Source organism: Aotus nancymaae, unplaced genomic scaffold (assembly GCF_030222135.1).
Source record: "Aotus nancymaae isolate 86718 unplaced genomic scaffold, 86718_ANA_hifiasm-v0.15.2.pri h1tg000036l, whole genome shotgun sequence".
In the NCBI taxonomy this organism is placed as follows: domain Eukaryota; kingdom Metazoa; phylum Chordata; class Mammalia; order Primates; family Aotidae; genus Aotus; species Aotus nancymaae.
In genome coordinates this window covers 81,559,023-81,578,261 of record NW_026988450.1, presented here as the reverse complement: position 1 = coordinate 81,578,261, position 19,239 = coordinate 81,559,023, and the positions used below count along the sequence as shown (strand labels likewise).

At 49.7% G+C, this 19,239-nt stretch overlaps 1 protein-coding gene across 11 annotated transcripts in view; it reads left to right on the top strand.

Annotated features, from left to right (window-relative positions):
* Positions 1-19,239, top strand: part of ST3GAL1 (ST3 beta-galactoside alpha-2,3-sialyltransferase 1) — a 166,671-nt gene that overhangs the window by 109,451 nt on the left and 37,981 nt on the right. For 10 of the 11 annotated variants that reach the window (XM_064384620.1, XM_064384621.1, XM_064384618.1 and 7 more), the window contains one exon: positions 9,312-9,474. In XM_064384620.1, coding sequence (XP_064240690.1) covers positions 9,312-9,474 — 163 coding nt within the window. Of the gene's footprint in view, positions 1-9,311; positions 9,475-10,474; positions 10,510-19,239 lie in introns of those variants that run through there. The other variant, XM_064384622.1, reaches the window with a different exon arrangement.

The window sequence follows — 19,239 nt, the reverse complement described above, 5'->3', positions numbered from 1 at the left end:
ATAAATAAATAAAAAAGCATCTCAAAAGGCCCAGCAGACACGCATCAGCTGCTTGAACGTTTGCTGAGTGAATTCGCCCTGGCCAGGGCCTGATGTGGGCAGGGCTAGTGTCTGCCTTCCCCCAACAGAGGAAACACACCTCTGTTCCCTCTGTGTTCCTGACAGAGACGGGCATACCCAGAAATGGACATGAGTCTGGTCCAAAGTTGACACTAATCTCCCTTTAAAAAAACATGCAGAAACCCAATGTTGGGAGCCTGTAATATAAAATCAGTATAAACAGTAACCAGGCCTCCCGGTTTGTATGGCACAGGGCATCTCCCTGGGCATGGTCTTCAACTCTGGGAACAGCCCGGCTGGCTGGTGCATGGCTGAGGGCAGAGGTGGGTTCACAGCAAGGCGCCTCTCTCCAGCCCCGGGCCTCCTGTGTGCCCTGCTGCCTGCCCATTACTCTGTGCTTAGCAAAGACGTTTCCTGAGTTATTTGAGACATTGGCTATGGGGACCTTCTGAGGGCAGCCCCCAGAGAAAGGATGGGGCAGAGATTCACACAGGCGCTCTGGAGCCAGGCCACCCGGGGTCCCACCTATTAGCTGTGTGAGTCTGAGCAAGTGACTTCGCCTCTCTGTCTGGTGTCCTGATTGATAAAGTTGGGATGATGTTATACCTATATCTAAATACACGTAAAGGATTAAATGAGTTAACACACGCAAAAGGCTCACAACAACAATGTTAATTATTAGTACATCAGACAGGGGAGCGGAGAAGAAGCTGTCTGCAAGACTGAAACGAACGGCAAAGCTCTACTGGAGAGCCCAGTCTGTTTCCCTCCCCCAAATTCGCTCCTGGTTGGCCTCACATTACCCCTGCAATGTGGACCAGCAGCCACGAGGTGGCGCTATGCTGCCGTCGGCCCCACCGCCCACTTTTTCAGGGCAGCTCTGCAGGGGGTGGGAGGGGCCTGTCCTCCGGCATCCAGTCATGGGGGCCTCCCCGCTTGTGCTCCCACTGCCTTTGACAGGTAGTTTATTCACACAGGATTTACGGAATGCCACAAAAGGAAATTGTCTGTGTACCCTCAGAGGCTCCTCCTCACTAGAGGACAGAGGCCATCTGAGGCAAGCCAGGAGACCGATGTCCTAGGAGACCTGGAGAGGAAATGCTTACTGATTCTCCAGATCTTCCGCGTCTGTGGGGGAGGGGCAAGTCTCTGCTGCTTCACTTGCTTCCTTCAAGAACTCGGGGGGTCAGGTTCAAACACCTGTGGGATATCACCCTGATGACATTCCCTGAACAAATGATGGTAACAATGTATTCCTCTGCCCTGCCCTCCCTCCCTCAGATGCCTGCCCTGGGCCTGTCCATTCCTGGAGAACAAGGCGAAGCCTTGTCCACGTGTCAGATTCAAAGCCCTCCTAGTCATTTTCAGCTGAAACTTGAGGTCCTCGGTGTCAATGAATTCCAGGTTACCTGCTTCTCAGAGACGCCGGCTGTTAGTGCCCCCAGCCCCCCGCTACCTTGTGAGCGCTTGACTCCAATCCTACTGCTATAGACCGAATGGTGCCATCCCCCACCCATGCATATGTTGAAGCCCTAAGACCCTGTTGGGTGGTATTTGGAGATGGGGACTTTGGGAGGTCATTGGGGTGTGAGGAAGTGACGGGGGTTCCTATGATCAGGTTATAAGGGACCCCAGAGACTTCTTTACTGTGAGGCTGCAGTGAAAGGCAGCCATTGGCAGCCAGGAGGAGGGGCCTTCCGAGAACCCAGCCATGCTGGCTCCCTGATCCCAGACTTCCGGCCTCCAGAACTGTGAGAAGATACATTTCTGTTTAAGTCACTGATCTACGGTGTTTTTTAATGGTAGCCCAAGCTGACTCACACGCCCACACTAACACTGCCGCCATTTCACAGAGTGGGGAGCTCAGGCAGGCCAGTGACTTGGCCTCTTTGAGTTTCCTCCCTCAACATATAGAAGTAATAGTAATACCTGCCCTGAGAGGTTGCTGTAAGGGGTAGACTAATGACCCATGTCCGCCACGCAGGGGACATACACGAACGGGCCACACATGGTGGTCAAGGAGTGAGCTGGGTGCAGGGAACCATCTTCTCCCTCTCCCCAACTACCTAAGACCCCATAGAGGTGTCCCCCTAAATCCCCCGAGGACGTCAGGTCCATCCTCTTCTGGTTCCCTTGGACCTGCCCCTCCTGCAGGTGGAAAAGACTCAGCTGACTGGTCAGACCCTGGGCCCTCAGCGCAGCCACCGCTTAGCTCAGCACTGAAAAGCAGAGGCTTCCTGTTTTCTGGGCCCCCATGTGACTGCAGGTGGCTCACCTTCCAGGCCTATGGGGCTGCCACAAAGAGGAGGCTGTTTGGGTATAGAAAGTCAGTGCAATTGGATGAGATAACAAAGAGGGCTATTTTGCTGCAATTCTGAGCCACATGCTCCAATTCAGCTTCCCTCAGAACACAGTTAGCTGCAAGTGGTTCCTGAATCAACCCCCCAATTAGATCAGAGCCCATGCTGAGAGTGATGGGATTGAGACCCTAAGACCCCAGCCACTTGGAAACAGATCTGGGCCTTGTCAAGCTATAGATCACAAAGCACTGGGTCTAGATGGGGTCTTCGGGGTTGAATAAGATGGTCCAAGGAGCAACACGCAGGAGCAGAGGTTAGAAGCAGCAGCCCTGGGGGCACAGGTCTCTGGCTTCATGGTGCCTCTGAGGCTGCAAGGTCGCTTCAAGGAGACTGAGGCCTCGATCTGGTAACGCCTGTCCCCAAAGTTGGTGAAGTGGCACCATGCACGGCCTGGGTGAGAGCAGGCTCTCTTTGGGATGGAGGTGGAAACTAGGCTGGAATGGCTTAAGAGTGACAAAGCCCCATGTATACGGAGCAAGTAGGGCACTCCAGCGGTGTGCCAGCAGAGGGAGAGGGAAGGGCCATGCAGGGCAGCCACAGGGTTAAAGGAGGTGGGTACATATTTGAGGAAGCATGCTTTGTCTAGCAGCAGAGACTGCCGCGGACTTCAGTGCTGCCCAGAAGAAGCCAGTGGAGAGAGGAAGACGCAGGAGACAGAAGGAGGAGTGTGGAGCAGGGCCCCCCCCCCAACTCCATCACAAGAGGACGGCGAGGGGCCTGGGTGGGGACCCAGGCAGGGACAGACAGCTTTAGTGGCATGAAGCTGAGGCCATTGCCATCTGATAGCTTTAATTTCCCCTAGAGCTGGGGAGATAAAATGCTGAGCTGAGGCGGAGGCGGGAGGAGAGAACAATTGAGGAATCTTTTTTTCCCGTGGGCTGTGGTCCATCGGAGCGAATGATGGTGAGGACAGGCAGCTGGAGGCTGGGGTGGAGGCTGGGTTACAGTTAGAGAGGCCCCATCTGCCTGGGTGCAGGGATGGAGGTGGGCTGCTGGCCTCCACGTAGGGGTGGAAGTTGGGTGAAAGAGGAAAGGCAGGAGAAGATTCCTGCAGGTGTCAGGACACAGGATCTTCCCAGGAACCACCTGGGGACCGAGAGCCTGGGTGGCCTGGGCATGAGGAGTGCAAACAGCCATTTCAAGATGGCGCAGTTCCCAGGGATGGAGGGGCCCAGGGAGAGGCCATGCAAGACATCCAGGGTCTTGGAGGGCAGGGGCTGCATGTGAGCTCCACGGGGACATCAGAGTCATGAAAGATAAGGGCATAGGTTGGGAAGAAACACCCTCAGCGATCTGCACAGTCCACCATGAGTGAGGGAATGAGGCAGAAGATGCTGGGTGCTGGAGACAAGAAATTCGGAGCAGCGTGGGGCAGAGAAGGGTCCTAAACACCCACGTAGGCCACAGAAGATGCAGCCCTCACCCCACCAATGCTGTCGGAGCCAAACAAGGGAGCTGTAGGCTTGGATGCTAGCAGGGAACAGAGTTGTGGGCCCCGGGAGCCCCCAGGTTCATTGCACTGGTCAGGGAAGAGCCTGCCCCTTTGTAGGCATGGGGGCTCGCTGGGGTGCCACGGTGCTGAGCACCTCCTGGCATATGGGGGCCCCTAGGCAGCTATCAGAACTTGCTCTTCTGAGCCCTCGGAGGGTGTCTCCACAGAGCCAATTGCCATGGAAAGTGGGATGTCCTGGGGGCTTCTTCACATCCACAGATACCCAGACCCAGCTTCCAGTGGGTACCTAAGCTTTCTGAGAACTCTCTCCCCCTAGGTTTTGTAAGTCTGGGATGGGCTTTCCTGAAGCTATGTCCTAAATAGGGAGCAATCGTTTGCATGGATTTGCAGGTGGCTGGAAGATTTTTCCCTTGGTCAGCCACCCAAGGGGAGGGTATGACTGGGTCCTGGACACCCACAGTCCCTGGCAGCCAAAGACCAGAGTCCACAGACAGACCCTCTCTGCGAAGCAGGAACAGTGTGATTCCAGGGGTGCCTGCCTCACAGGACTGTGATAAGCGAATGTGCTTTATGTGCGTGTATATTTCACCTAGCAAATACACACTGAGGCCCACAGGGGCTGGAGATGCAGAGATGGGCAAGACAAGGTCTCTGTCGCCAGAGGGTGAGAGTTAATAGGGGGACGGGCAGGCAGCCAGGCAGAGGCAACACCCATGAAAAAAAGGAGCTTGTTAATAATGACTGTGGTTGGTTCCCGTTCACATGCTGGCAACGCGGGCTGAGTGCCTTACCTACATTAAGCTCATTTAATCCTGCAACAATCCTGCCAAGAGGCATTGGTCTCTCAAGAGGGGAATTTAAAGAGGAAACTGAGCTGCACTCAAGGAGGTTAAGTGACTTGCCAGGGAGTTAGGGATGTAGCCAGAACTTAAATGGCAAGGGCTGGGGTTCCTAAGTCCTGGGTAAAGATGACAAGTGAGCCATACTCCCAAGGGGTGTGGGGACAGGGGACGGTGTCGTCCCAGAGCAAAGCACTTTGGAGATGAGTGCCCATGGCTGGCTCATGGCCACAGAGCTGGCCCAGCCCAATAGCCAGAAGGTTTATTCATTCAGACCTTGGCCAAGAGGGCCTGGTGATGGTGGCCACCAGAGGGCGGAACAGTCCCACCTTCCAGCACGTTCTTTCAACAGGGGGTTTGGCTGGGACCCAGACACCAGCTGCAAATCTCAAGGCAAAAGCCACACACCCACGTGTAAGGCCAGAACTGAAAAGAACTTGATCTTACATAGAACAAGGACAACACCTTCCAGATGAGGAGATTGTATCTGTGTCATCCAGCTAAGAAAATAGACTAAGAGAATAAGTCTGTGTCCAGTTGGAAAATGTCAAAGGCCCAAGCAAAGGCGAGTGTCTGACCAGCATCCCACGGCTTCCCGGGGCCACACAGCGCCCCCCGCTCCTGCCTGCCCAGACCTGCAGACCTGGGTGCTTCGATTTGGCCTCCCTCTCCCACCCCTTCTCGACTCTCCTGTGATTTCTCAGCTGTGTGACCAGTGGGGAAATCCTGACCTCTTTGAAACTTAGTTTCTTAAAATGGATATAAAGTGACAGGGTATATTTTAAGTATAGATGGCAGACAGCCTTTTCTGAGTCCTTTCTGTGTGCCAGGCATTTCACACGCATTTTCTCATCGAATCCTCACGACAGCCCTCGTGAATGACACGGTGGTGGTGTGCTCCTGGAAGATCTGAGCCACAGAAACTGTTAGTCATTCTCCTGTAGCCACACAGTTCACGACTGACCAACCAGGATAAAAAACCAGGTCTGATTGTGTCTCTGTCAGGACAGAAAGGCTGCAGCTACGATACTGATAAACCCCCAAATCCCAACAACCTGAAATGGAACAACAAAGGTTTCTTTATTGCTGGGTCAAAGTCTGATGGACATTGCAGTCTCCTACGTGAGCCCTGCCTGTGGCGGTTCAGGCTGCCCAGCTGTTTTCATCTTGGGGCATTGCCAGGTTCAGCTTCAGCACATGTCCTTCAAGGTCACGCACAAAGGGAGGAGGAGATCACGACGGCTTGTTGTATCCTAACTCTCCAATGGAGTCGATACCCATTGCTTTCATGCAAGGTCTGGAGCCAGAACCAGCTACATTGTCCAATCAAGGCTGCAAGGAAACTGGGAGGTGCCGGGAGCCTCTGGAACAGTGGAGGGGCACTCACCAGCCCCTCTCATGCTTTTCCTCCACAGCACAGGCCTGGCCTTGGAGCCAGCTGGTGAGAGGCTCCTGCTGCTTCCCTTGTCAGTGCTGAGCGGGCACAGGCCGAGGGCTCCATTCTGCAGGCTCAGTGGGATGGACAGACCCAGGAAGATCCCCGGCAGGGACTCCAGGGGACAGGAACACTGAGATCAAGGCTGTTCACCCCAGTCTCAGTCCCTGCCTCCTGCCGTCTGAAAGGCTGGTGTGCTGGGGGAAGAGCTGGGTGTGTTCTTGGTGGCCGCTGGTTCCTTCTGCAAAAGCCTGTTCCCACTGCAGACGCTCCGGGATGGCCAAGCTGCTGTCTCCTGGGGAAGTGAGCTCTGTCCTCAGAGCTGCACGGGCAAAGGCTGGAGAGCTGCTTTTTGGAGATGCTATAGAGCAATTTGGGCATCAGGGAAGACACAATGGAAAGAGAGCGGGTTCTGCTAATTAATCCAGGCCATTCGTTGTCTTGCAGAGAGGTGGCTGCTTCCCTACACTGGCTTCTGGTGCCTCCGTTTCCTATCTGTACGTTAGAGGGCTTGGAAGAAATCGATCAGTCTTACATTTTTTGCCTAATTGCTCACTTCTCAGCATAGTTACAAAGAAGTTCACTGAGGGTAGAAACGTTGTTCATTTTCCCCTTCTGAATGTCCAGCACCTAACACAACGCCAGGCACTTAGTAGGTGTGCAAATTAAAATCCTGTTGATTGACTAGCAGGCCTTTTGGAGTTTCTTCTACCTACACAGAACGAAAGCTGACATTTGCTGAGTATTTCATGTGTTCCAGCCCATTCTTGGTGTTTGCACGAGGTCACACATCTGCTTCTCACTTGACCCTGGGGACAGGGAGTCTCCCTGACATGCACGTTTTGCAGAAGAGAAAACTAGTGCTCTGAGAGGTGGACCACCTCACCCAGGGTGATGGCTGAGCAGCCGTCGCCCTAAATGTGAACCCAGCAGGCAGGCTCAAAGCCTGCATTCCAAACCACACCCTTGCAGCATCCCTGAAACAGCCATTGCACGCGCCCTCAAGACACCCGATGCTGTGTTAGCCCAGCAGAGATCGAGCTCCCGCAGAAAATGTGCCCAAAGTGCTGTGAGCCCTGGCTAATGACCATTCACACTCCATCCCCCTCAAGGTCGTAGGGACAGGGACTTTCAGCTTTGCTCCAGAGGCACCTCAGAGGTGGTCCCAGTCAGCTAGTTGGTCACCAAGGAGCCAGCCCTGTCCAGGGAATACCAGGGATGCCAGAAGCTTATTTTGGCCAAGAGCACTGAGCAGTCCCAGGCGGAAGAGTGTTGCAGGTAACAGTGTGAGTGCTCATGCAGCTCAGAGAAGACAGTGTGGTCACACCAAGCTGGGTTCTGAGGGTACAATAGGAGTTTACCAAAAAGAGAAAATGAGGGGAATGGCCAGGTGCCTCCAGTGACTTCCAGGACATGCCTCTGTCCTCGTTTGCCTTTTTCTCATCTGATTCCTTCTCAAGCACTTTGCAGGTCCCCAGCCACAACCCTGCACTCCCCAAGACTCCATCCTTGGCCCACTTCTACAACCCACAGTCACACCACACTCCTGGCCATGGGTGCCGCAGCTCCCCACTTTCCTCTCTTTCCTTACTCAAGCCCCACATCTATAATCTTTTGAATAGCGTCCCTTAAATGTCTGAAAGCCCTCAGCAGCCACAGGCCCACACCACCATCCTCATTTTCCCTGCTCCCTTGCCCTTGCTCCATGGATTCTGTTATGGGAACACCGGCCCCCCCCAGTATGCCAGGCAGAGGCCAGCTCGCTATCCTGGGTGCTCCCCTCTCTCTCACCCTCCATGGCTGTCCCATCGCCAGACTCTGTCCATTCTCCTGTAATCTCTTTTGCTGAAACCCTGTCTTCTCCCCAACCCCCTTCCCTCAGCCCTAGTTTAGGTTCTTATCGTCCAATGAGATGATATCAAGAACCTACTAACTACAAATTCCCTTTTCTGCTGCTTATCTTACCATGTTCCAATCCATTCTCTACACAGTGTACAAGTGAATCTATCTAAAAACCAAATCTGTTTGTATCCGTCAGCTATTTGCCATGGTAATACTGTGTAACAAACTGAGACTAGTTACCCGAGAAGGCTCTGCTCCAGGGGTTAGCTCACTTGCACTTACCTTCAGCCTGCAGGGGCACCCGTGTCTTGTCTGCTCATCACTCTTGGCCCAGAACATCCAAAGAAGTCAGCAGCACAAGGAGACAAGTCCCACTGCTAAAGCACATTTAAGCCTTTGTGTTACATCCTCTAAAATCAGATGAGCTGAAGAAAATCACATGATGAGACAGATGAAAGATAACCACCACTTCTCTGACATTCCTCCCATCAAGAGTGTTCCTTCAGATTCCCTTGAATCTGCACAAGCTCCTTTGACTCCTTCAACTAATACAAAATGGCAGAGAAGCCTATGTCAGTTATGGGTTCAGGCCTTAAGAGTCTGGAAGCTTCTACCTTCTGTTTCTGGGGACACTTACTCTTGAGATCCGGCCATGACAGTGCAAGGAAGCTCCAGCAGCCCCATGGAGAGGGCCTTATCGACAGGAATCAAGGCCAATACCAACTCACCAACCACGCGAGGTGTCATGTTGGAAGACTATTCTCCAGTCCCTGTTGAGCTGCTCTGACTGCGATCATGTGGAACAGAGATGAATCACGCCCACCAAGACCTATCCTAATGGCAAATCTGTGAGCTGGGTAAATTAGTTTTTTGGTTTGGTTTGGTTTGTTCATTTTTTGAGCTCCTAAGGTTTGGAGTAGTTTGTTACATAGCAATGGATATCTAGAAAAGATAGCTAAGCCCAATGTCAGTGATGAGAAAAGACTCTCTTTGCACTAGGAAGCCAGGGCAAGGGTAAAGCCGTGCCTCGTTACAAGGGAGCAAAACACTGGGGCCCCTCATTTAACTTACTGTGTGACTGTGTGGTTCATATGCCGAAACTTTTACTGGCTTCTCCATCAAGATAAAGACCAAGACTTGCGTACTCTTGGTGGGAATGTGAATTAGGAGAGCCATTATGGAAAACAGTAAGACAGTTCCTCAAAAAATCAAAAACAGAACTACCATATGATCCAGCAATACCACTACTGCATATATATCCAAAAGCAATGAATGTATTTCAGGATCTCACAGAGATATCTGCACTTCCATATCTATTTCAGCACTATTCACAGAAGCCAAGATATGGAATCAACAAGTGTCCACTGATGGGTGAACACGCAGAGAAAATGTGGTACATATTCAAAATGGAATACCACTCAGCCTGTAAAAAGAAGGCATTCGTGCAACTTATGACAATATGGATAAATCCTAGAGGATATTATGGTAAGTGAAATAAGCCAGCCACAGAAAAACAAATACCAAGTGATCTCACTCATATGCAGAATCTAAAAAAGTTGAACTCATTGAAGCAGAGAGTAGAATGGTTGTCAGAAACTAGGGGTGAGGTTGAATAGAGGTGTTGGTCAAAAGATACCGTGACACGGTAAAAAGCCCCATAAACCTGCATACCTCAACCATACCTCCAAACTGCTCTCTATAACCCAAATGTGAATAAGTAATTAAGGACTGTAATTTCCGCCCTACCCAGGCAATGTGTAAACAAATGCTAACCTTGACTTTTGTGAACCACTTAAGTTACAATCAGAATGTGAAAAGTCCCCTGGCCCTCGGAATGTCCAGAGCCCCTCACCCTCATCTCCGCCCAGGAGGTGATTTGCAGAATCCACTAGCCCTCAGAACGTCTGAAGCCCCTCACCCCCACCCCTGCCCCTCACCCTCACTCCCAAGGTGGTTTTTGCGGGTATAAAAGGTCTTGACACCCTCCTTTCGGGGCCACGAGTTGGAGAGACGTGAGTCTTTATCGCCGGCGATAAAGACCCTGCAATTTGACATACTTTTGTCTTGGTGTTGACTTTCTTTACTCGCTCCTTTATAACAATACAAAATTTTAGTTGAATAGAAGAAATGAGTTTACAAGATCTATTGTACAGTATGCTGACTATAGTTAGTAACACGGTATTGTATTGTTGAAAATTGCTAAGAGAATTTAATTTTTCTCACCAAAAAAGCTTTTCTCACCACACACAAAAAGATATGAGGTAATGCATATGTTAATTATACATTACATATGTTAATATATGTTTATATATAAATACAATAAAAGTATATACATATATTTATGCAGAAATATAATAAAAGTATATAAATATACACATAATTTTGTCAAATACAAAAATGTTTAAAAGATGATAAGGGATTTCTTCTCAAAGCACTTCATTCATGCAACAAATATTGATTGATTGTATACAAGGTTCTATTTTAGGGTTGGCGATATGGCAGTGACGAAACAGACAAAAATTCTGCCCTCTTGAAGCTCACGTTTCAGTGGAATTTATCTGTCTTCGGTCCATGTATTAAAGGACAGTGGCATGGGCAGACACACAGGCTTTGCAGCAGATCACTGGTCAGTCCTGATATCTTTTCTTAGGCTTTATATTCTTAGCTACAAGATAAGGAAACTTATACAAGGGATATTGAAAGGGTTCATTACAAGCAATGTGTGTATGCTTAGTAGGTATGCAAGAATTTGCTTATCTTGATAGACATCACTTTCTTGGCTAATACTGAGGAAATAGTAAAAACCAAACTCCAAAGAGAGCCAGAGCTGGTCCCAGCCAATCTTCTTCCTCACCACCTTCCACAGGCCTCATCAGCAATGTGACAGTCCCTAAGAGCTCACGTTGCGCTTCACCTCTAGCACTCAGTGTCTGCTATCAGCATTTCCTAAAGTGCTCTTCTCATTCTCCTTGGCTTGGCCAACCTTATGATCCGAGATTCGATGTCATTTCCTCCAGGAAGCCTTCCCTGATTTCCCCATAGGAGCACAGAGGCCTTCTAAAGGCTCCCAAGCTTCCTCATCACATGGCTAGAGTCATCTCTGTACTCATTCATCTCTAACCTTAGCCTGGGGTCCCTGAAGACCAGGACCAGTTTGCATTTGGCACGATGTCCTCAGAGCCTGGCACGTGCCTGGACCAGAAGGGATACCCAAGCCACAGGAACTGTAAATATCCAGTGAGCACCTGCTCCACCAAGCACGGAGCTGGGGGCTTCTAGGAACCACCTCTATCTCCATGGCAACTAAGAACACTGCTTGCCTCATCCTACAATGAGACCATGATGGAGCAAGCCTACAGGCACCAGGGGTTCGGCACGGCACATGGAGAAGGAAGTGTGCCCAGACCCTCCCCATCTCAGTCCAGCCAGACTCCATCATTGCTCAGTTGCTTAAGCCACGGGGACTCACCTTGAGTCCACTTTCTCTCACCAACCCCCAACCTTCAGTCCATCCCTATGGTCTATGAGATCATCCTCCACAAGATGCCATTTGGTCTTCTCCCAGGGTTCCAGCCCATTTCAGTCTCCTGTCTTATCTGTCCTGTGCCAGCACGTGAGGTTCTCAGTACCTTGCCTTAGTGCATAGTAGGCTCTCCGTGGATATCTGTTCCTTCCCTTCAGTGATAGAAATAGGAACACCATGGAACTCAGAGGGTTGTCATGAGGATGAAGCAAAGAACGGATGCAAATCCGGTGCTTGGTCCACGGCGAGCACTGAATGTGGTGTTGTCAGAGGTGGCCGTGGCAGCAATGATATTGTTCATGAGATGACAGATGAAAAGAACAAGACTCAGAAGGCTCAATAGCTGCCCAAGTTCACATAGCCAGTGTGTGGCAGGGCCACGTCTGCAGGATCTCGAAGCCCAGGTGTCTTCCAGTGGCATAGGGGAACTCCAGCACAAGCGGAGGATGGAGGTAGAGCTGGCGTCTTCTCCTTCTTTCTGAAGCCCACATGTGACCGGACTTGGCAATCCAGGATAGTGGGATGCCACAGAGGTTGCCAAGCGTTTCATTCCCCCAACAGAAAAGGCAGAGGAGGAAATGGGCTGCGTGCTTCCTGAGCTGGGCCTGGTGGAGGCAGCAGCATTCGGGTGATCTCAACTCTGGCCTGTGTGAATGGACTGGATGGACAAGAGCCCATTGGCTTGAGAACAGTGGACAGGAGGCTGGAGAGCTGTCAGCTAAGAAGGGGACCTGCCTCCTGCAACCAGCAACCCCCTCCCTGCGCATGAGTTCCTCAGCCTTGGCTGCAGCATCTGGGGTAGATGACAGTTGGTTTGGCCCTTACCTGAGGATTCAGATGCCCCTCAAGAACCTGGGGATAGCGACCACATCTATTCATTCCACCCGAGTTCACTGGTCTCAGCACTGTGTCAGCCATCGGAGGGTGTTACTGCCCTGATAAAACCCTTGCATTCTCCCAGTGGAGATGGCCAAACCAACCATGAGAAGACAGTGTGACAAGTGACCAAATGGTACCCAGGGCCTGAGCTTGCCTAGGGAAGTCATGGAGGACTTCCAGGAGAAAGAGGCCATTCGGCTGAGATACAAAGGATAAGGGTTAGCCAAGCAAGGAAGAGGGAAGAGGGTGCGCCAGGCAGAGGGAAGAGCTCTGTGAAGTCCCAGTGTGTGAGAGAGTAGGGCACAGTCACGAGGCAGATGATGATTATTCCAGTGACCTTCAGGACAAGGGAAGCAGTGACAAGTGATGGGAGCAGGGGTGCAGGATCCGGGTCTTTTTGGGTCTTCTAGGAAAAATGGGCTTTATCTCAAGAAAACTGGGGGCCACCAAAGGGTGTAGAGTAAGGCCGACAGGGAAATCTTAAGAACCAAAACTAAGAAAAACCCTGGAGTGGTAGCTGAATGTGTATTTAAATAACGTGCACATTTTAAAAAATGTAGTCGCATTCTTGCTCTCAGCTAAGCCACACCCCACGAGGAGCAACTAAGCCAACATGGGCTCCAGCAGTGAAATATCTGTCCTGAGACCACCCAGACTTGGGACTAGGGACCCCACGTGCAGTGTCCAGCCTCTACTCCCCATACTCTCCAGACAGTCTGACTCATATTGGGATTAAGGGAGGGGCCATGCATCTCCCCAGATGGCCTGGAGATCCCACAAAACCAGGACCACCCTGGATCCCCAGAAGTGAGGAGAGAGCATGATTCAGGCGCATAGCGTGTGTGAGGAACTGAACTGGTTTGGACTGAATCAATTTATAATAGAAAGGCCTGGTCTGGCGTGGTCACTCATGCCTGTAATCCCAGCACTTTGGGAGGCCAAGGCGGGTGGATCATTTGAGGTCAGGAGTTTGAGACCAGCCTTGCCAACACAATGAAACCCCATCTCTACTAAAAATACAAAAATTAGCTGGGCATGGTGGCACATGTCTGTAATCCCAGCTACTTGGGAGGCTGAGGCAGAAGAATCACTTGAACCCAGGAGGCGGAGGTTGTGGTAAGCCACTGCACTCCAGTCTGGGTGACAGAGTGAGACCCTGTCTCAAAAAGAAAAGAAAGAGAAAAGAAAAAAGAAAAAGAAATGAAAAAAATAAAGAAAAAGAAAAATGAAAAATCCAAGTTCAAGTTCATGTGTTAGCTGCACCCTAAGGTTCAATGTCCCCAGGTAGGAAGTAGGCACCCGATCACTCTGAGGGCGGCCAGCTCTATTGTTCAAAGGAGGGCCAGTCTGTGATGCTTCACTGCTAGCCACCTGGGTGACCCCAAAGAGTCCAAAATCTCCAGAAGTTCTAACTGAAATATTTTACAGAAATACAAGGCCATTCCACTTTCTCTGTGAAAAAAGAAAGGGAGAGAGAAAGAGAGAAACAAAGAGAGAGAGAAAGAGAAAGAGAGAAAAGGAGAGAAGAGGAGGGAAGTGGAGGGGAGGAAAAAGATGGAGGGAGGGGGAGATAAAAACCCAGTAGGTGGTTCCTTCTTCCCCTTCCTCATATATGCAGATGGATTTTACCCGAGTTGCAATCATAAAGGGTGATCTATTTTTTGGATGTATTTATTGGCTTGTTGTTCTGTAACCATTACTCTCCACACTGAAACATTTCCCAATCCCCACTTTAACAGTAGTGAGCACCTCTATCAAGGAGATACACCTGGTTCAGCATCCACTGTGCACTACACGTGGGAATGCAGAGAGAAGCCCTTGGTCCTGGCAGTCAGGGAGTGGGACGGTTGGTGGGTGCTTAGTGGGTGAAGACTATAATTAATTGAACAAGCCTGATAGGAAGGGGGCTGGGTGCCTCAGGGACTCAGAAGACACCTCTCGCTGCTAGAGGAAGCTCAGGCTGAGGGAAGGAGACAGAAGGGCTGGACAAGATGGGAAGACAGCAGTAGTTAGCCAAGTGAAGAGGTCAGAGAAGGATGTCCAGGCAGGCCGAAAAACACATTCAAAGCCCTTCTGTCCTTCGTTTCCTCATCTTTAAAGTAACAATGACTGATCTCCAGAATAAATTATAAAATGCATGTGAATGTTTTGGGAGGCTGAAGCAGGAGGATCACTTGAGCCCAGGAGGCTGAGGCTGTAGTGAGCCATGATCACCCCACTGCACTCCAGCCTGGATGACAAAGTGAGATGCTGTCTCAAAAAAAGAAAAAGAAAGAAAGACAGAAAGGCAAGAAAGAGAGAGAGAAAGAGAAGGAGGGAGAGAGGGAGGGAGGGAGGAAGGAAAGGAAGGGCATGTAAAGTTTTTAGCACAGTTGCTGGAACATAGCTAGTGTCCTAAATAAATAAATAATGAACAGTATGTAAGGCAATATGAAAGCTACTACTACACACTGTTTTTTAATTATTTCCAACTAGTATTATAAATAATTTTTTTAAAAAGCCAACCTACAGAATGGGAGAAAATATTTATAAATCATAAACTTAATAAGGGTCAATATCCTGAATACATAGAGAACTCTTGCACTCAACCACAAAAAGCCAATTCAAATGGACAAAGTGTGTGAATAGATATTTCACCAGAAAAGATATATAAATGGATGATAAGCAGTTGAAATGATGTTCATCATTATTAGTCATTAGGAAAATACAAATCAAAACCACATTGAGGTAACACTTCACACCCACTAGAATAGCTATGATGAAAAAGGCGAACACTAACAAGTGTTGGTGAGGATGTGGAGAAACTGGAGCCTTTGTGCATTGCCAGTGGTAATGATATGAAAAGTTACATGTTGTATGATTCCATTTAGATAAAATATCCATTATTTGTAAATCCATAAGACAAAAAGCAGACTGTTGTTTGCTAGGGTTGGGGGAGGGAAGGATATGGTGGGTAGGGGAGAAAGAGGAGTGACTGGTTAATGGGGACAGGCTTATGTTTGGGGTTGATGAAAATATTTTGCAGCTTGATAGAAGTAGTGATTACACATAGTAAGTGTACTAAATATCACCAGACGTTTGCTTTCAAATGGCTAAGGGTATATTACACACATTTTACCTCAATTTAAAAAACAACTAAATATAATAAATGAATATTCACATTTATTATATTAAATGTGAATCTTATAAGATTCAAATTATAGTATGAATATAACTATTATATTAAAATTTCATATTTTTTCTGATTTAATGATGAGCCCTGTGAGGCAGGCAGAGTATGTGTTAATAATCCCTTTTCATGGATGTCGGAACCAAGGCCCAGGGTGGTTGAAAGACATGCTCAGAATCTCATGGGGCACTAGCAACAGCAGAAAGCTTAGATAAATCCAGCCTCCTTACGGCTTTTGGGGAGAATGTAGGGGCCAAGCATCTCCATCGCTGGGCCCCACGGCCAGAGGATGGGGAGATAGGAGCCTGCTTTTGGTTGAGTCTCAGGTCAGCTGTCCAGTCCTGTGCTTGATGGGTGGGGATTCTTCTAGAAGCCCAGGTTAGGGGGTACAGGTTACACATTCTCAGCAGCAGGCCTTTACAAGAGAAAGAAGCAGAGGAAAATAGGGAGGGAGGGTCGGAACAGGAATAGTGAAAGAGAAACGCCGAACCATTGCATTGTCCATTGGCGAAGGTTTCATCTGAGTTTCTAAGGAAATCAGAGCCCATAGAATTGTTCCACAAATAGAGCTTTGATTGTATTACACGTCCTGGAAATCAGGCTTCCTGTTATATAAACGTGGCTTCCCTTTACCCGCTGAACTTTCCGAAGTAAGGTGGAAAATGCAGGGTGCATGGCCACTCAGGGCCATGATTGCGTAGACAGTGGGAGTCTCGTTGCCCTGGCGCACGTAGGCACAGTGAGGGTGGGAGTGTTGGGAAAAGCAGGCCTGATCAGGTTATCCCTCTGGCCGAATTCTTCCCAGAGCTCCCAACCCCCTGCAGAATCAAGTCCAAGCTGTAGTGAAAAGGCCCTGACTTCTTCTCCCCGAGAACTCTGTCCGACAGCCCTGCTGAGCTCATTGCTGTGGCTGCCACTGATTGCCTTCAATTCTGCTACTACACTAGTTTGTCCAGGGTGGGAGCAGCCTTCCAGTCTGTTGGAAAATCATCCCCTGCCCATTCCAGCCTTGGCTGAAGCATCGGTCACCTCTTCCTATCCCTTATCAGGCTTCCAAAGCTGCCAGGATCACTATTGCTCTCATTTGATCAGAACTGTTTCTCTGTTTCTGTCTACCTCCTGTGATGGGGAGCTCTTAGTTAGAGGTGTGTGAGTAGTTTTGTGTTCTCAGTGCCTGACGCAGTGCCTGGCATCTGGTAGGTACTCAGTAAGGGATGGTTGAATTGAAAAGGGCATCACTTGGATAGGCCGGGTGCCGTGGCTCACGCTTGTAATCCCAGCACTTTGAGAGACAGAAGCTGGCGGATCACCTGAGGTCGAGGGTTCATGACCAGCCTGGCTAGCATGGTAAAACCCTGTCTCTACTAAACACACACACACAGATTAGCTGGGCATGGTGGCACATGCCTGTAATCCCAGCTACTCAGGAGGCTGAGGCAGGAGAATCACTTGAACCCCAGAGGTGGAGGTTGCAGTGAGTCGAGATCGTGCAACCGCACTCCAGCCTGGTGACAGAGCAAGACTCTGACTCAAAAAAAAAAAAAAGAAAAAAAACGTTGGATAGATAAGTAGATGGCCAAATGGAAGGGTTGGAGCTGAGTGCAAACGAAAAGGACTAGTCAAGCTCAGAGACCCCTTCCCACATCAATCCCAACTCACTGAGAAGCCACAGGACCACCATTTCTCCTCGGACCCCAGATCTCTCATCTATAAGATAAGGGGTTTGGGCAGCATGGTCCCCCAAAGCCTTTCTTGTTCTGATCCTCTATAAGATTTGGAGCCCATATTCCTCAGTGGGATGGAGGAGATCCTGCAAGGCCAAAGGCTCGGGTCAGGGAGTTTGGGACAGTCGCCTTCCGTGGAAGGGTCCACCTGGGGTGGGGGGAGGATCCACCTAGATCCCTGGGGTTCTTTGCTTTAGACTTGGATTCTGACTTTTCCCTTACACTTTAGGGTCCACCATTGTATCTGCTCTTTTTGACTCCTGCAGAGAGCCAGGGAGCAAAGGCCACCAGCTCCACATTTAGGGACATGCAGCTACTTATCCAAGGTTCACAACAAAATAACACTGCTGTCCTTCACTGGACTTTGCAGGCATTTATCAAAATGCAAAACTGATCTATGAGAAGGAGCTCAGTAAGTCCAGATGCCAGGGACCCCTTTGTGCGAATTACCTAGCAGGGTCTCCTGAGCTCCCAGAAGAGCACTGAGGGTTGAGAATAGAGTTCGCCTACATTTTGAAGGGGTCAGGCTGGACTGGGAAGCTCCAGAATGCAGTGTCCTGCAGGTTTGGGTGCTATCTGAGGGCAAGGGGTCCAAGCAGTGGCACAGTGAAGGATGAGGGTGGACGAGGGAGTGAGGGAGTACGAGGAAAACAGGGTTGGTACCCATGGGCAAAGAAAGGAATTGGGAGAGTCATTCCTTCCAGCCTGCTCCCTCCTGCTCTCCCTACCATTGCACAAGCAAATTCCCACCTGTGAAATCTTTCCTGCCACTGAAGATAAGCCAGAGGTCCTAGTGAGATCCACAATATTTGCCTCTTGCCAGCCTCTCCCAGCTCCGTGGCTCACATCATCACCTTTTGTCATCTTACCCCTGCTGTGCCCCACATCTCACCATTCTCTCCTCTTGTATACCTACTGTCCTTCGTGCCTTTGTCCCGGCTATTCCCGGCCTCTAACGCCCTTCCCCACACTCTCTACAAGACCAACTCCTTCTTGGTCCTAGTAGGAGTGCCGGCCTCACCTCTCAGCCAGAGCTAGTTCCTTCTGTCCTCTGTCCACCCTGAAACTAACGACAGTGCCTGAGTTAGAACTCAGTATAAGACACTAACAAGGTGTGGCCCCTGCCACCTCTTACCTCCCCATGTTACAACACATGAGGACTTTTAGCTTTGTGTCCCCATGCTTAACACATTATTCTGCACTTGGATTATTCTGTAATATATATATATATAACAGCCAACATATGCTGGGCGCAGAGTAGGTGCCAGGGCTTCATAGGGAAGAATTCACTGAACCTTCACATCTATGGGCAGGGCTGTGGCTGCCCCATATACTCAGAGGCACCCTTGAATGGTGAGCAACCTGTGTGACTGCCCATGGCAGGCCTGCCTATCACATAGACATCATCAACATCACCATCATCGTCAACACTATCATTGGCATCACCAGCTCCACTGTAAAAAATGAGGAATAAGAGTCCCAGAAAGGGCCAGGAGCGGGGGCTCATGCCTGTAATCCTACCACTTTGGAAGGCTGAGATGGGTGAATCACTTGAGGTCGGGAGTTTGAGACCAGCCTGGCCAACTGGTAAAACCCCGTCTCTACCAAAAACACAAAAGTTAGCCAGGTGTTCTGATGCCGCCCATAATCCTAGCTACTCAGGTGGCTGAGGCATTGCTTGAACCTGGGAGACAGAGGTTGCTGTGAGCTGAGATCACGTGACTGCAATCCAGCCTGAAGGACAGAGTGAGACTCCGTCTCAAAAATTGAAACAAAAAGACCCAGAAAGCTTTAGTATCTTGTCCAGAGACATAGAGCTAGTAAATGAGCCAGGATTTGACCCGGACATCTGACTCTAGAGTTCAAGCTCTTAACTATTATACTCTGCTGTTTTCTAACACACTTGGCTGTCAACATGTGTGATTTGAATGCTGGGAAGAAAGAGCCAATGAATG